This window comes from Pezoporus occidentalis, unplaced genomic scaffold, assembly GCF_034315485.1.
Source record: "Pezoporus occidentalis ecotype Australia unplaced genomic scaffold, CSIRO_AGI_Poc_V1 ctg13, whole genome shotgun sequence".
NCBI lineage: Eukaryota > Metazoa > Chordata > Aves > Psittaciformes > Psittacidae > Pezoporus > Pezoporus occidentalis.
Genome location: NW_026913103.1, coordinates 10,449,376 through 10,465,536, shown reverse-complemented (window position 1 = coordinate 10,465,536; position 16,161 = coordinate 10,449,376). Strand labels below are relative to the sequence as shown.

At 37.8% G+C, this 16,161-nt stretch overlaps 1 protein-coding gene across 1 annotated transcript in view; it reads left to right on the top strand.

Annotated features, from left to right (window-relative positions):
- Positions 1 to 16,161, top strand: part of MDN1 (midasin AAA ATPase 1) — a 105,380-nt gene that overhangs the window by 69,864 nt on the left and 19,355 nt on the right. Inside the window, exons 63-79 of the mRNA XM_062608389.1 lie at positions 981 to 1,677; positions 2,037 to 2,198; positions 2,774 to 3,047; positions 4,031 to 4,266; positions 4,931 to 5,026; positions 5,260 to 5,354; positions 6,049 to 6,173; positions 7,352 to 7,498; positions 7,753 to 7,862; positions 8,282 to 8,355; positions 8,547 to 8,742; positions 10,137 to 10,296; positions 10,466 to 10,612; positions 12,505 to 12,631; positions 13,586 to 13,691; positions 14,230 to 14,345; positions 15,520 to 15,999. Of these exons, the coding sequence (XP_062464373.1) occupies positions 981 to 1,677; positions 2,037 to 2,198; positions 2,774 to 3,047; positions 4,031 to 4,266; positions 4,931 to 5,026; positions 5,260 to 5,354; positions 6,049 to 6,173; positions 7,352 to 7,498; positions 7,753 to 7,862; positions 8,282 to 8,355; positions 8,547 to 8,742; positions 10,137 to 10,296; positions 10,466 to 10,612; positions 12,505 to 12,631; positions 13,586 to 13,691; positions 14,230 to 14,345; positions 15,520 to 15,999 (3,348 nt within the window). The remainder of the gene's footprint in view (positions 1 to 980; positions 1,678 to 2,036; positions 2,199 to 2,773; positions 3,048 to 4,030; positions 4,267 to 4,930; positions 5,027 to 5,259; positions 5,355 to 6,048; positions 6,174 to 7,351; positions 7,499 to 7,752; positions 7,863 to 8,281; positions 8,356 to 8,546; positions 8,743 to 10,136; positions 10,297 to 10,465; positions 10,613 to 12,504; positions 12,632 to 13,585; positions 13,692 to 14,229; positions 14,346 to 15,519; positions 16,000 to 16,161) is intronic.

Sequence of the window (16,161 nt, the reverse complement as noted above, 5' to 3'; positions counted from 1 at the left end):
AAGTATCAGTTTGGATATTTAGGTGGTAAAAACACAGAAGCTGTTCTCTTCACCTCTAGTGACTAAGGAAGTGCCTGTACACACTTTGTACTGCTATACATGCAACAATTAAAGCAGCAGCCTTTATATCTTGATAAAAAGCTATGTTGGGAAGTGAGAGTAAAACCATACTTCTAAATTATGGTGGTTTCATTAGCATGTGACAATGTTATTAACAAATTGAAATAAGATGGAATGTGTGTCTATAACTGTAACCCTTCAAAGCCTTGGTAGAGGCCAGTGCTATTTTGCAGAATTCTTGGAATGATTGTACTCAGTAGAAATCTCCAGATGTGTATTTTAGCAACAGCCTTTGCCTGTGGTGCTGTGAGTGCATTAAATTTCTTACCACTGTTGACATTCAGAATTTATAGCCATTGTTTTGTTGTGGTTTTTTGTTTGCTTGTCTGCTTTTGTTTTTTTTATCTGAGGAACTTGAGGAAATTTTGAGTGGACAGACTTCTCCTTTGTGTAGGTTTGTGTTCCTTGTACATGGAGATAAAAACTGAGTACTATTCATTATTTTCCACTATTATGGAAGTTTTTTATTTCAGTGTTATATGCATAGAGGATCTGATAATTCTGTGCTATTGCTTAAAGAGAATAATAGTCATTGAAAGCAAGTCCTGAATGGCCGAGTTTTATCAATTGCTTCCAGTAATGCTACTTTTTCCTTAATGCTCACAGAGCTGTCAGGTAGCAAGCAAAAAAAGTAATGAGAGTTTGTTGAAGTGGCAGAGGGCGTCCGAAGTGGGGAAGAGAAGTGCATATGCATGCTGTATGGGTGTCACTTTCTGGTTTTTCCTTATTTGCTGTGTCGTACAAACTAGCATAATATTTCTGGTGCATCTTTTAATATACCTATTATGTTAGATATATATAAACATATTTATATGAAATAAATTTGTATGTTTAAACTGGTCAATTTTATTTCTTAACAGGCTGTTGCATGAAAGAATGCAAAGGTTGAAGGAGCAAATAAACAGTCTTTCCAGAAAAAAGGCCTTCAGGCCTCCAGCTCCACCCTATGACTGCTTATACCAGGAGGCTCACCAGTACATCAACAGCATAGCACGGGTTTCTTCAGTCCAAGATCTTACAGCACGCCTTCTGCAGTTCCTCCATGGGGAAAGACCTAAATCACTCCAGGCAATACAAAAACTGTTAAATGAGGAAGCATCTTGGCAACAATCACACCATCAGTTTAGAAAACACCTGGCAGAGGACTATGCTATGTTCCCTGATGCCATCGTTCCACTGCAAGCTGCCATCTTACAGTTGCAACATGGCATGCGATTAGTGGCTTCTGAAGTCTATGCAGTGCTTAAAAGATTTGTGTGTCCAGTTGATCTCACCAACCTCCTCACTTCTTTGTTGGCATTTCCTTCTGTTGGCCGTGCCTTCCCCAGTTACCTTGCTCGTGCAGAAATTTTATGCTCAGTGAATTCAGTTGAGGTCCTTCATGGACTTAAAAAGTTTTCTCTAAAGCATTCTGAAGGAGAATCTGAGGGAGTAGAGCAGCCCTGCCCAACTCTGGAACAGCTCCTTGTCAGTGCTTTGCTGCATCTTCAATGCCATGTACTATTCAGGGGAGAGATGGACCAGAAATCCCTGCAGCTTTTTAGACATCTGTGTCAGGTAACATCATAGCCTGTAATGGTTACCAAAGATTTTGTTTATATAAAAAAACCCCAAACAACAAAACCCGAAACCACACACACAAAAAAAGCAAAACAAACCAAAACCAGACTTTGTAGAGAGGTGATTTACAAAATAATTAAGAAAGGAGACTAGAATTTGGCCAAGCACTCTGTTTCATTCTGTTTTCTGTGCTTTTTCCTCATTGGCTTAAGAAGATAAGCCACAAGTTTCACTTAAAGTTAGATGGCTTTGATTTACACTGTTGTAGAGGAGGAAAGAGCCAAACGAGATATGTGCTGCCCCTTTGAAATCTGAGGTGATTTTGTATAAAAGTGTGATGCTTTGTGTTTCGTTAGGCAATTGTAAATGAATGGGATGAACAGGAACGCCGTGCCCAAGAGCGGGAAGCAATGGAACACAGTTTGTACAGATACAGAAGTAAAAGTCATGGGAAAGGACTGACTGAGGAAGAGGAGGAAGAAAAAGAGTTTAGGAGGAGATTTCCTCTTCATGAAAAGGTAACAACTGTCACTCTGGAAAGAAACCCCAAAATTATGTCTGAAGTAGCTCCTGAAAATACATGCTTTAAGTAAAATGAGACAGGTTTTCCGTCGGCCAAAAAAAAATGTGGGGTAGATTTTGATAGGACAGTATCAAGTACTGTGGTTTTAGTTTACTACACCTTCTGGTTGTAGGACAGTTTTGAAATTAATTTCCAGACGTGAACTGTACTGTGGTTTGCCTGAATAATCCCAAATTCCATAACTGAATGACAATATAATTAATTATTTGTTGTAAAATTCTGGAATTCGATTCATTTTAGCAAGTAGGGTCGTTTGGGGGTTTATTACATGTGAAGAGGGCTGATCTCCTTAAAGTATTTAATCAACTTTAAAGCTGATTAAATAAAACTGAGGGTTTTTTCAGTATTAACTGTCCTGTGTTACTGAACAACTTTTGAAGTGTGGCTTCACCAAGCAGTGTTGTGCAGTACAGAAAGCCATGAGAAAGTTGTGTGTCATTGTACTGATGGGGAGGGGAGACATTAAAGGAAGAAATTATAATTGATGTTTGATTCTCACATAATTTGCAGGACTTTGAAGATATCACAGCTCAACCAAGCCTTGAAGAAAAAATGGAAACTGAAGATCCATTGGAAGACCAGCTAGAAGTTGATAGAGCCCTTTTGTCCAAGAGCTCTATGCAAACAGTAGTGATGGTTCATCAAAAGTTGTGCTTAAACTTTGCTCGATCCCTGTGGTATCAACAGAGTCTGCCCTCTCATCAAGCCAAACATTATTTCAGTACATTTATTTCCTGCTATCAGACTGGTGCATGCCTGATGTCACAATTCTATCCTTTAATTGGTAAGATTGCTAGCAATATTTCAGATGTGCAGGTCTAGCTTTGTAATTAATTGTTTCAGATTAATCATAATGCAGGTCATGAGACAGGCCTTTTATGGGAAAAGTGCATAAAACCAGATTTCATTTTTCTAAAGAATTTGCCCCATGTTTAGAGTTGTCTCAGTGGAATGCTTTGGTTTTTATTCTTTTATTCTTTTTTTTTATTCCATTTTTTAATATATTAGACAAACACAGTTTAAGAATAAATTGAATAACCTGCTACAGACATTTGAATCACTTGGATCTGCATAATCCTGTGGAAGATGATGTACTTGCAGAAATTTCCCAGAAGTAAAATTTGCAATTAAGTTCATAGAAGAATTGGTTTAAATGGAGCTTCTATATTTAAAAAAAAAACCCAAGGGTTGATTTTATTTTTTTTTTAGGTTTTTTTTTTTCTCTGAACTTTGGCACGCTTGAAGTGTAAATCATTAACAATGTTTGAGACATCAGGATCATAGCTTCTCAAAGCAGAGCTATACTTCAGTTCTAATCTAATAAATGTATATGTGTGCAGTTCAGAAAAAAAAAGAAAAAGCTGTTTCTACAGTAACTTACGTTTATGTTCATACCTGAGGTGTAATATATATGATTTTAATTTTTTTTTTGTGCATATCTTGGATGACTTTTTCACAGAGCCTTGCTACTAATTTTGTTGTAACTCCTCCATGTGAATTTATGCAGAGAGGAACTGTGGTCTTCTGATAGGATCACAGCCTACCCTTAGGATGCTGATTTTACTTTTATACAAAAATTTGATAAAATAGGGAACGTAAACTTTAAGTATGTCTCTTTGTTCCATACTCCCATCTCATTGCTTATGTCTGGCATACTGCTACGTCCTTGTAATACATAACATGCTGAGGCTTGGGATACAGGAAAAAAATCCCCCACATCCATTCAACTGACAGTACATGTAATGTCTTCCTTTTTTTGTTTCCTAGGTGCTGAAATGAATGATACTCTTTTGGGAAGCCAACTTCTAGCTAGCACTCTTCTTCACAATACCTTTTTTGAGGAACTAACTTCAGATCTTGTGCTGCAGCAAGATGGTCCATATGACTTCTACCAGCATCCTAATATTCAGCAAGTCCGACAGTGCCAACCTGTACTTGATAGCTTTGCTAAAGAAGTAAATAGGCTACTTCAGGAATGGCCAGAGCATCCAGTACTTGTGCAGGTAGAAAGACCTCAACAAGTGTTTGGGGAAAAGTGGAACATTTTAGAATTTCATTTGCGTGCAAGTACGTGTATAGACATGTGTACGTATACACTTGCCTAAATGTTGTGTCTATTACTTATGCAGGTATTTTGAAGTCATTAGGTATTATTAACTGTTCTATTTGAGTTATGAAATGTTAAGTGATGTTCACTGCCTACTCTGATCTTACAGCATTAAGCACTCTTCAGTCTACTATACCTGAAAGATTCCTGAGGTATTTTGCTGTTCGGGCTCTTGGATGGTTTTTTCCAAAATTCTTTCATTGTGCTTTAAAATAGATATTTTGGGTCCCATTTAGAGGGCCTGTGTGGCCCTCAGGTTATATTTCTTAGACTAATGCAGAAACTCAGAATCAATTGAAACTCTTTGCATTAGGCCATTTATGCTAATTTCCCTGAGTGCATTTGCCTTCACTGAACTAGTGAGCTTATCCTAAAACAAGGAAGCAGTTTAAAATTAAAGAAACATACATACATACATACATACATACATACATATATATATATATATATATTCATCTCCTGCAGGAGAGGGTTATGCTAATAGAAATCAGCTGAACTTCATGACTGCTTCTGTTAAAGGTCAGTTACTATAGGTTGAATGCTTGTTTTTCATTCTGCAGCTGTTAGTTGTGATGGACAGAATTCGGAGTTTCCCACTCTCTAGTCCTCTCTCAAAGTTCCTGAATGGCTTGGAAATTCTTCTTGCAAAGGCACAGGTAAGCAGAGAGCAAAGGGAAACTTGTATTTTCTGTTTTATACTTCCTGCTCATATTGGTACCATAATAAAAACAACTGAAAAGTGTCTGCTTGGCAGGATTTGGGGAAGTGAACTTGATCTATGCCATAAGTTTAAGGAGTAGAAATGTAATCCAGAGTACTGCATGAGTCTTGCCATGCAAAGACTGATTTCTGGCTTTGTATAAAGGTGAACTTTTTTTTTTTTCTCCAGGACTGGGAGGAAAATGCTAGTCGAGCTTTGTCCTTGCGGAAACACCTTGATTTGGTCACACAACTGATTATTCAGTGGCGTAGATTGGAGTTGAAGTAAGAACTGTCCTTCCCTGCTGCTTTTTCTTAGATACTGTAAGCTTCTATCTCCACACAGAAACACATTCCAATGCATAATTGCCTTAATGATGGAACATGCATCACTGTGTGTTCCAGTGTGTTTTCTGTGTGTGCGGCTGTCCTAGTAGCAGTGTCAGCAACTGCCCTGGCTCAGAATGAGCATGTCCAGCCCATGATGACCCTATGTATATGCCTCAGGAGGACTAGAATCAGAACAGATAGCTACAGTACTCGGTCCTAGTATTTTCCTAGCATTCTTCTGTTTTCAGCCCAGGATTTACTGAGCTTGCGGTGTTTTGTCTTAACAACCCCCATTAATTTTCCCTTAAAAATTATTGTTTAGTCTTCCGTTAAAACCATGTAAAAGTTTTATCCCACAGTACGCCAGGATCAGGAATTCCACAAGTCTGCCTTTTGAACTTGGCTTTGGTTAGTTTTGTTTTTATCACCCCTAGTTCCCACACTTCTCTCATATTTAATAATAGTGGCAAAGCAGTGGTCCTCAAGAGTTAGCTATGCATATTAAGCACACCTGCAGATTATCCACCTTGTGAAATTTTCCATTAGTTTAGCAGAAACAGAGAATAAAGTTTATGACATTTTGGAGCCCAAACTGCCACAATATTTTTGCTTTATTTTTTTCTTCTCTCCCTTCCTTTATTGTTTCCAGTTGCTGGTCGGTAAGTTTGGACAATATAATGAAGCAGCATGTTGAGAAATCCACAAAGCACTGGTTCTCAATCTATCAGATGATTGAGAAGTATGTTCAAGACCAGACAGAGGCAAACACAGAAGGTAAGTGCTGGTTTTATATGAATGTATGATGCAGTTCCAGCAATTATGAAGGATGCATAATTAAGGTCCTAAATGCCAGAGTTTGACAGCGCACTTTCAGGTGTAATTCTTGCCCTACAATAAATTCTCCTTGCCTTACATTAAATTCCATGACAGTATAGTGTCTTCCATACAGAGTAAACTTCGTGGCTTGGTATTTATTTCTGGAGCCACCTGTGTCTCTGATAGGGCCACATTGTAGGTAGTGTAAATTAAAAAAGATTTCTGTAAAAAGTATCTAAGAGAAAGTAGAACTGTGTATGTCATGCACATATAAACGTTTCAAACAGATTTGGAGGGTAGGAGGCCTCCATCTGCAACTGGAAAAGGCATCATTTATATTCTAGCTGAACAGCTTTTAACATTCTGTATAAAGCCTAAAGAATTCTTACAGTAAGTATGGTTTGGTACATCTTCTGATTAAATCTCTCTGCATGTGTTTATGTTACATAATACAGAGGAAAGAATATAGCTCTCGGTCCCTTGCCTCTCCAAAACTCAGTGAAACTAAAGATGAAAGTGACATTCTCTGGCATGAGGCAGAGTTCTTCCAATCTCATGGCTAATTAATGCACTTGATGAGTTTCAGATCCTTGAGTTATTTTACATATCCAAGTGGACAGCTTGTCTTCTCCCATAGTTAGTGCTCTAAAGACACTGTGTTCTCCCCCAGATTCTTCTAAGATCCATTTCTGTTTTCATGATTTGAGGAATTAAGGAACTGGCAGTGACTAATTTGTAGTGTGGTTCATTATGACCGAAAAAAGCCATTCATTCACAGAGAAAAAGAAGCAGTCTTTAAATACTTGATCCACTCTGAAACTGGGCATGTACCTGGCTGGCTTGGTCACTATCTTACTGCTGCCTCTTGTCCTTTCTCTTTTTTCACAGTGATTGTTGATTTGACTTATTAAATTAGAATTGTTCCACACCCTACCCCTTTTCTATTTTGTTTTGAACCTTTCCTAATAGAGACCTGATACTTAGTTGGAAGTTTACAAGGAGCACATAACAATTTTCATGTAGGGGTTTGTTGGTTTGCCGTTGGCTTGGGTTTGTTTGGTTTTTGGTTTGTTGGTTTGGTTTTTGATTTTGTTTTTTTCCCACTTTTCTCTCTAAATTTCTGGTGCAATGTTCAGAAACAGAGCAAATGGATCTGAAAACACTGGTCAGCACACTACAAGCTTTCATTGAAGGATCTACACTGGGAGAGTTTCATGCACGACTCCAAGCACTACTAGTTTTCCACTGCCATGTCTTGCTGATGCCTCAAGTAGCAGAAAAGGGTAAGTTCTTAGCGTTGCATGTTGAGTCTTCTTTACAGCAACCTGATAATCAGCTATTCAGGACTTTCCAAATAGATCAGTAAGCTCATAAATACAACACAAGCCTATGCTGCTGTTTTTCAGTTGTTTGAATACTGTCAATCAGTTTACCCCAACTATGGTGTTGCTAAGCTTCATAATTACAAAGAAAAATCTCCTCTGGATGCTGAAAAATATCCTATTTTTAAAAGAAGCTTGTTGTCTGTCCCTTTTAGACGTTCTGTGCAGCATCCTGTGGAACCTATACAATTATTATAAGCAGTTTTCAGAGTGTGTTCAGGCCAGAATCACTGAACTTCGTCAACCTATAGAAAAGGAACTTAAGGTAAAAGGAAACTTTATTCAAACAATATACTGATCTAATCAAAGGACCAGCAGAGCAGATATTATTTGAATTTGTATATAATCGCTCCGTTGACCACTGAAATCCATACTACACATTTTCTTTGGCAAGAATTTGCTTTTGAATTTGAGTTTGGGGGGTTGGTTGAAGTCTTTAACGTTTGGTCAGTCCCATTTAGCCATGGAGGTTTCTGTCCAGTAATGAAGCCCCTTTGGATTTCATAGCGTTTGGCTGTGCAACATAAACACATATTAATAGACTAAGATGCCTATGCAATAATTTGCTCACCTACTAAAATGTCTTGCATTTTAAGACTGACAGATCATCATAGCTGATCAGCTTTAAAGATGAACTTTGATACAGAAATACTTCATTGCATTGATTATTTATTTTCCTAATAGGACTTTGTGAAGATATCAAAGTGGAATGATGTCAGCTTTTGGGCTGTAAAACAGTCAGTTGAAAAAATACGCAGGTAACTCAGAGCTTGAAATTAAATTCCTTATTTGGAACCTTCCTTCTGGATGATTTCTCTGTGATGCATTAGATTTTAATGCAAGAATGTTTCTTCTGCTCGTAACACAGTGGAAACGTTTCTTTCCGACAGCTGAGAGATTTCCAGGATTGTAAAACCCAGTAACATTTTTGCTTTCCTTTGGTATTTAGGACCCTCTTTAAATTCATGAAGAAGTTTGAAGTTGTTCTGAGTGAGTCATGTCGGCCTGCCTTGGTGGAAATTGGTAAGGAAGAGCAGCTGGACTGCTTGCAAAAGGAGGAAGAATCTGAGAACGTAGAGACCAAAGTTCAGAGGCTAAACAACACATTAAGAAAAATTCTGTCTGCTAGAACAGATATTGCCAAGGTGACTGTATTCTTTATTCTAAGTGTTGGAAGGATATTTTCTGTATTCTCATCTGTGTGTTGCTTTTTACTGATTTATGCAGAAAAATCTTACATAAGTGTCAAATCTGAGTGTATCATCAACTTTTTGGTTTGTCTTCTGTTCAGTGTTATGAAACACTGCAGATGGATGGGAATGCAGCATGGAAAGACAAGCGTGTTCTGTATCGATTTGGCACAATATCTATGCTCTAATATAAAGATGATGGCAGTTACACATTTGCTTGCATACTGTCTTGCAGCAATTAGTTCCTTCCCTACTAGTACAGTGATATGGACTGGGTGTTGAAATTATTATTACCCTTTCTCTTCTAACCAAGGACCAAGACAAATGATTGCGAAGCTATAAGGTTTGTGCATATATAAAATTACTTTGAGCCTGAATTCTGAAAGGGGAATGCACTGCATTGTCCTATGTTTCCTGTTGGCTGACACAGCTTGTGTACAGTGTACATTTACTTTGGACTAGCTGATACATGTTTAATCCTACTCCCCATGCCACACATTTTGATGTTTTTCTTAAATTTTCCAGCTCAGAGAGGAAGTCAAGTATATTTTCTTCCCAAAATAGATTCCTGCTAATTTCCATTAGTTTTTATTAATGAGATGCAAGGAGAAAATCATAACTCATCATAAGTTGGAGTGAGTGGGAAATTCTGTTACTCTCGGCTTCCAAGGCTTTGTTCAGTTTCTTCAGACCAGGAGGGTGGCTGATCTTGCTTTTGTCCTGTGACAGTCAGGAGGGTAGAGTGAAGAGGCAGAAACCTGATGAAAATCTAATGTGTTCTGTTGTGGGCTTGGTTTGTTGGTGATTTGTAAGCCTGTTACTGATAGTTAACAGGGTTATCAGTTTCACTTGTTGGAGTTTCATGTTGTCTTCATTCCTTAAACAAGATGCACGCAATCCAAAATTGAACAGACACTGGGGATTAGTTCTGTTACTTAATAATTTCTATTTGCATACTGATCTTGTTGTTGTTTAGCAGTGCAATTAAATTACTGGAAAGTGATATTCTTAGCCAATGCCCTGAGGGCATTAGTGATTTAGCTCAATGTGATTTTGAGCTTGGAAGGCTGAAGAAACTGACCTGAAGCAGTTATAAAACAAACACCCAAGAGAGTAGGATCATAGCATTTTCCATTTGTTTGGCTGTTTTAAAAACTGATGTATGCCTGACATGCATATATTGTGATTTTCCTTAAATGCTGGTGGTGTTGAACTGTTAACATGGGCATGTTTTGTGGTTTCAGATGAATGTAGAACTTTCCCTTATTTTTGCAATAATTTCTCTTGATGGTTAAATAACACAGTTTTTGGCATGTGTGTATAATCTTCTTTCTGTTTATTTTTCTCAGAAGGCCCTCCCAGAAGAATGTCAGGATGGCATTACATTCCATGCAGAATCTCTGCAGTACCGTCTGCCTAAGCTTACTAAAAAAATGAAGAAAATGTGTACAACAGTCACAGAAAATAATTTATTCTTAAGTCTGGTGGAAAATCTTGACGAGTTCACAGGTTAAGTACTCTTATGACTTCCATACCGTAATTGCCCTCTGTAACATAAATGCAAGAGATCAGGAGAAAGTGTAGATATATAGCTCCCTTCCTGGGCTGCCTTTCCTTGGCTGCTTTGTATATGTTGAATTCTCACATCTCTTACCTTTCCGTGCTGTCTTCTGTACAGGTGGTATCATTGTTTCTGTAGCTGAACTGCAAAATTTGACATTTGATCAGACAGCAACTAAGGAAAAGCAGAAATCAGAGGCAAAGCATATTCAGATGCAAAAGCAACGGGCTTTGTCAGATCTCTTCAAAAGCCTTGCTAAAACAGGTGAGCTTTGGCTAAAATGTGCTTGGTTTAACAGTACAAAGTTCTTAAGCATTTTACTGTTTTTTCCAATGCATCTAAACCCACCATAATACTATGTTCTTGAAGTCATTGAGCCACTAATATGTAGAAGCAGTTAAGTATCTCTCTTTATCTGTTGACTGAGGCCTAGTCTGTGGGCCTTTCAAATACCTTCTTTTTTTTCTTACGCTCCATTAGATGTACAACAGTAGCTTTTCTGAAACAGAAATCTGCTTTATCTCCAGTCCAAAGTCACTGCCCAGCTTTTAGAAACAAGAAAGAAGCTCATCTTGTAAACATTCTCTGATCCAGAACTGAGTTTAAGTTAGCTGATTAGAATGAGAGCCCATTTCCCAGTGATTGACAGGCTGGCAGAGATGAGATTGGCGGAGACATGGTTGAGCCATGGAGACCTCATTGTCTATTGATGGGGAATCATTATCAACAGCCCAGTCTCCATTGCTTCCCCCTACTAGTCTTAAGATAAAGGACCTACCCAAACTATTAAGGTTGCGTTTTACTTTGATGTTACATTAAATTACTCATCAACTGTTCTTGCTCAGTGAGCAGTTCAGAAACCAGCAGAAGTAAGCAGTCTTGTTAAATAAACAGTTGTCTGACAGCATTCTTGTAAGTCATAGGTAGAAATAGAAATTAATGTAACTTTGCTTTCTCCCCTCCCTCCCCCCCCCCCCTTCTATTTGGAATGGAGTGTAATGCTTGGAAGCCATAGCTTCTGGCCTGCAGTGATCCTAAGAACTTCTTGGGTTTGGAGAGAGAGGGAAAAGGAGGGGGAAGACAGAGATTTCTGTGCCTCATGGTTCTCCTTTGGAAACATGAAGTTAAGGGTTTCAAGAAGGCATGATTTTGATAAAAGGTTAAATAGCGTCACACTTGGAAAGTGAATGAAAACATAAACATCCTAAATGCTTTCTGGGTGGGTGAGTAGGCTACAGGTGTAGTTTTGAGTGCTTGCAGTTTATGATACTTAAATCAGTTGATGTGTACTGAGTAAATAGTTCCCAGAATATTAAGGTCCTTTTTTATTTAGATGACTGCAAAGACAGGTGAATCTAAGTAGAAAGTTTCCAGTACATACCCTTTTCCTGTGTATTTCCACGCACTGGTACCAAAGGAATTAGCAGTTAACTGCTGCCCTGTGAAGGTTGTGCTGGAGGAGTGACATTCTGTGATTATTTGATTAACCATGGGATTTGAATTCTTTACTGGGCTCTCTTTGGTTTCAGGTGACACCTTTACCTTCCTCTTTCATCAGCCTTTTCATGTCTTAAAAATGAGGTGATAATTCCTAGCTCAGCTCTCATAAAGGATGATGAGAGGCAGTGAAAAGTGTTGCTGTTAAGACCTGCTCTCCATTTTGTTTGGAAAAGTGGCAACATAAATAGCTAATGAGCATTTCTTACAGGCTCTGCTTACCTTCAGGGTGCATTGAAAGGAGTATTCTAATTGCCCTGAAAGAAATGAGCTGTTTAATCCAGTTTTAAAAATAGCTAAAATAGGAGAGCTACTTTAGACAGAGTTTTAAAAGTACACATCTGTAACTTTCTCAGGCTGTAGCCTGAGAAAGGTTCAAGGCTTTTTGTTTTACCTCTTGGCCACTGCCACCAACCTCATTTATACACACAGGTCTATGTTTGTCTTATTTCAGTTGTGTTCGGCTAAAGGTAGTTAACTGCGACGTGTTCTTACATTACAAAACTTGCCGCACGTTCAAAGACTTGCCAAAATCAGACAGCATTAGGAAAAAAATTACATCAGATGTTTTTGTATCTTAATACCAACTGTATGAGTGACATTTTTCATATGAAGGAATTTTATGCATAAAAGGATGTTGTGCTCAAATGTCATTCCAGGTTTGTCATACCGGAAAGGTCTGGCTTGGTCTCGTTCAAAAGATTATCATGAAATGCTCTACCTCCATCCACTGGACTTGAATAGTGCATTAGGTGTAGTAAATTGTACACATGAACTGGATGCCACGTATGTACACAGTATTTTTAACCCTTCGATTGTATGAATTGCAGCTATAATATATAGAATTTATTGCATGTGAATTTAGAGTGGAATTTCTGGACTGTAATTCATTTAGGATTTTACATATACCCTTGCATTCCCCTCCCTTCCTCCCATTACTTCTCAGTTTGAAAATCCTTTACATACTACAGTAGCATGTCCAACTCAGCAAACATTTGGTTGTTTTGAGGTTTTTTGTTTATTTATTTTTTGATTTTAATTTGCACTTTTGACAACTTTACCCTCAGTTTCATTGTTTCTATGAACTAGATTTCAGTTAGCCTTCTACTGTCCAGCTTTGCCTGGCATGCTTTGCTAGCACTGTATTAGAAGGTAGACTGCTGATATTTTACTAAAGATAAGTTGTAATTTACAGGATTACTTCGTTTCATTTTCATTGAATAATGGGATATTTCAGGAGAAAATACATAGATTTCAAAGTTGGCATTTCTGGAAAAACTTACCTATAGAAAAGATGTTCGTTCATATGTTTCCATGTTACTTTTCTGGTAGCAAGTGATTTTTGTTATTGAGACATGCTGCTTATTGTCTTACTCAGATGTAAGGGTTTAGTTTATACAATCTTTCAGCAAGGCTAAAATAAAGATTTCCCTATCAAGCTGGATTTAGCTGCATGTGGAGAAGAAAAAAAAAATCACTATTCAAGTGTTAAATGATATTCAAAGATAGAGATTTTGCTGCTATTGTTTAGTGTTTGCTTAGTTTATTTAAAATATCAAACATTTTCTTAAGACTAGAATACTCGTGGAGAAAATAAAAAACTACAACATCAGTGTGTTTGCAAAATAACAAATTGTAAGCAAATGTGTTGGGGTTGAAGAACTGACCTGGTAGTTCCAGTATGCTGAGGTACTGAAATGGTGCAGCTCGCTAATATCAAACTTTCTTGCGCTCTGTCAGGCTGCTAACAGAGATTTCTTCTGCCTGGGATGGATGCCAGAAGTACTTCTATCGGTCACTTGCACGCCACTCTAGACTTCAGACAGCATTGCTAACACCTGCTAAGGTAAAAACACCTCAGGAAAAATAGAAATCCTGTTTCTGCTAACTTTATTTTACCACCTTGGAATGGAATTTTTTCATAGCAAAAAGGTGATGTGAGATAATGCTGTGTTCTGTAATGGGATGCAAAGTATGATATTTTGGTACAGCGTTGTTGTAGCAGTGGTTTCGGCAATAGTCATGTATGTAAAAGCTTTAGATTGTTATCTCTTTAGATTTTAATCATAATTTATGTAAGGTAGCTTTGCTATCGGAACTAAATTCCTGATAAGAATTGCTGCAGGAGGAAGGGCAGTGTAGTATCACTGTTGCAGAAGCTACCTGAAATCGAATTTGTGAGCAGCATGTATAAAAGATGCAGAAAAAAATAAGATGAGGAAACTGTAATAACAGTGATTTTTGTCTTCATTTTAAGACCTTTTCATTTAAACCATAATCCTTCAAACCTGCTCAGTGTAATGAAATGGAGGTGCAGAGAATGTTGTTATCTGCTTATTCATCTAACTGTTCCCTCTCACTTCTTCTGCATCTGTTTTCTTTAGGATATTGGACTAGGTAGCATTGAGCGATGCAAAGGGTTCACTGCACACCTCATGCAGGTGCTTGTCAGGCAGAGACGATCTCTGACTACATTGACAGAACAGTGGATCTTACTGAGGTATTTTGGATTTTCCAACATTTAAACATTGGGAAGGAGTTTGACAGTAAGCAATTCAGTTCAAGAAAGATGTAAAGTAGAAGAAAATAAAATTCTTGTCCCTTATTTACCCATTTCTCTTCTCCCCTCATTCAACCCTAGATAGAAAAGGTTTGGGGCGGTGGAGGGGTTAGATATTGTTTATCTTGTCATTGCAGCCAATAGTTGGGAAAATAGATTAGACACACATGAAGACCATTACATAATTACAATTAAACCATTAAACCTATAGATTGCTAAATCTTTCTGTTTTGGTATTGGCCTAAGTTAATTTTGGCTGTGTTCAAGTTGTTGGTTTGATCTCGAGCAAATAAATTATCTGGATGGCACTTCTAGCCAAAATGAACAAAACCTCAACAGCTTACAATGAAAAACTCTAAAGAGGTGGGAGGTGCTTGATCTTGTGTCAAAACTGTAAAAGAAAAAGAATATAGAAAATCTTTTTTAGTGTGATTTTTTTTTTTTTTTTTTTTCCACTCCATTGCTTGACTCATCAGTTTCACTGCAAACTCCACTGTTCTACATATTTGTGTTCATCACTAATGTAATCCATAGAACTTTCTGAAGTTAGGTCAGGAGCAGTTTCCTTTGTACAGGGAAGGACATCTAAACTGAAGATTACTGATGCAAAAACAAGCCTTTTTTTGCTTGGAAAAACAAGCAAAAAACCCAGAAAAACCAACCAGAAGTCCAAAACATAAAGTCCTCAACTTCACAGTTGCAGGAATAAAGAAAGACTTGTCTGCATTGCTGTGACTTTCATTGCAAATCAGATTGTTTGTTATGAGCTGGCTATTACACAGCACTTCAGAGAATGCAGGTGTATCAGAATCTAATTTGCTTTTATTAATGGAGGAAAACAATATTTGACTATCAGGCCAGGAATTTAAGGATGGATTGAAAAGATGGTCAGAAATCCCTGTTTTCAGGACGTATGTTCTCAAATATAAGCAATACTGAGTTAAGTTCACTAATTAAAGCTTTTTCTAGAAAAAAAAAAAGTTCGACTTCCACTGATTCCATAATTCCATATTGGCTAGATCTTTTATGAATTTAGTCTGAAGATTTAGCTGTTAAAAGGGAAATGTGACATAAAACTCAGTGATTGTAACTTTTTTTCTTTCTTCTTGACTAGGAACCTCCTGAGTTGTATACAGGAAATAGATTCTAGGTTGACTGCTGACAGAGAGTATAACGTAGCATTTCCTCCTCAAGACAGTATTCAGCACTGGACTGACAAGCTGCAGCAACTTTCCATGCAGTGTGTGATGGTTCTTGAGGAGCTGTCTTGGTTTATACAGTGCTGCCCAAAAGAAGAATTAACAAAGTGCAGTGACAGTGAAAAGACAGATGCCAAAACAAACATTCTTCAGAGTTCAGGACCTGAAATGGGAAATGTTTTTACGGGAATAGCTGACCTAATTCCCTCAGAGCTAAAATACTTGTCTCCAGTAACAATGGAGCAACTGCCTCCTGGATGCAGGATGCGAAATAAGGATGAGTTATGGATGCAGGTAGCTACACAATTGACTGCAATGCTAACAAATGTGAAGGCAATGAAAGCAGAAGTGGACAAAATAAGACAACAGTCACGTGAGACCTTGTTTTATTCCTGGTGAGTTGCCTGTGTGTGTGAAATGGAGTCTGTATGTTTTATGTTCATACAAGATGGAGTCATCTTGAAAATCTTTGCCTGTGCATATCTTAAAAGTGTGTTCAGGTGCTCTTGAAGCTTGTATCTGTTTGTTGTATCTCCTGCAAAATGCAATGCCTGGCT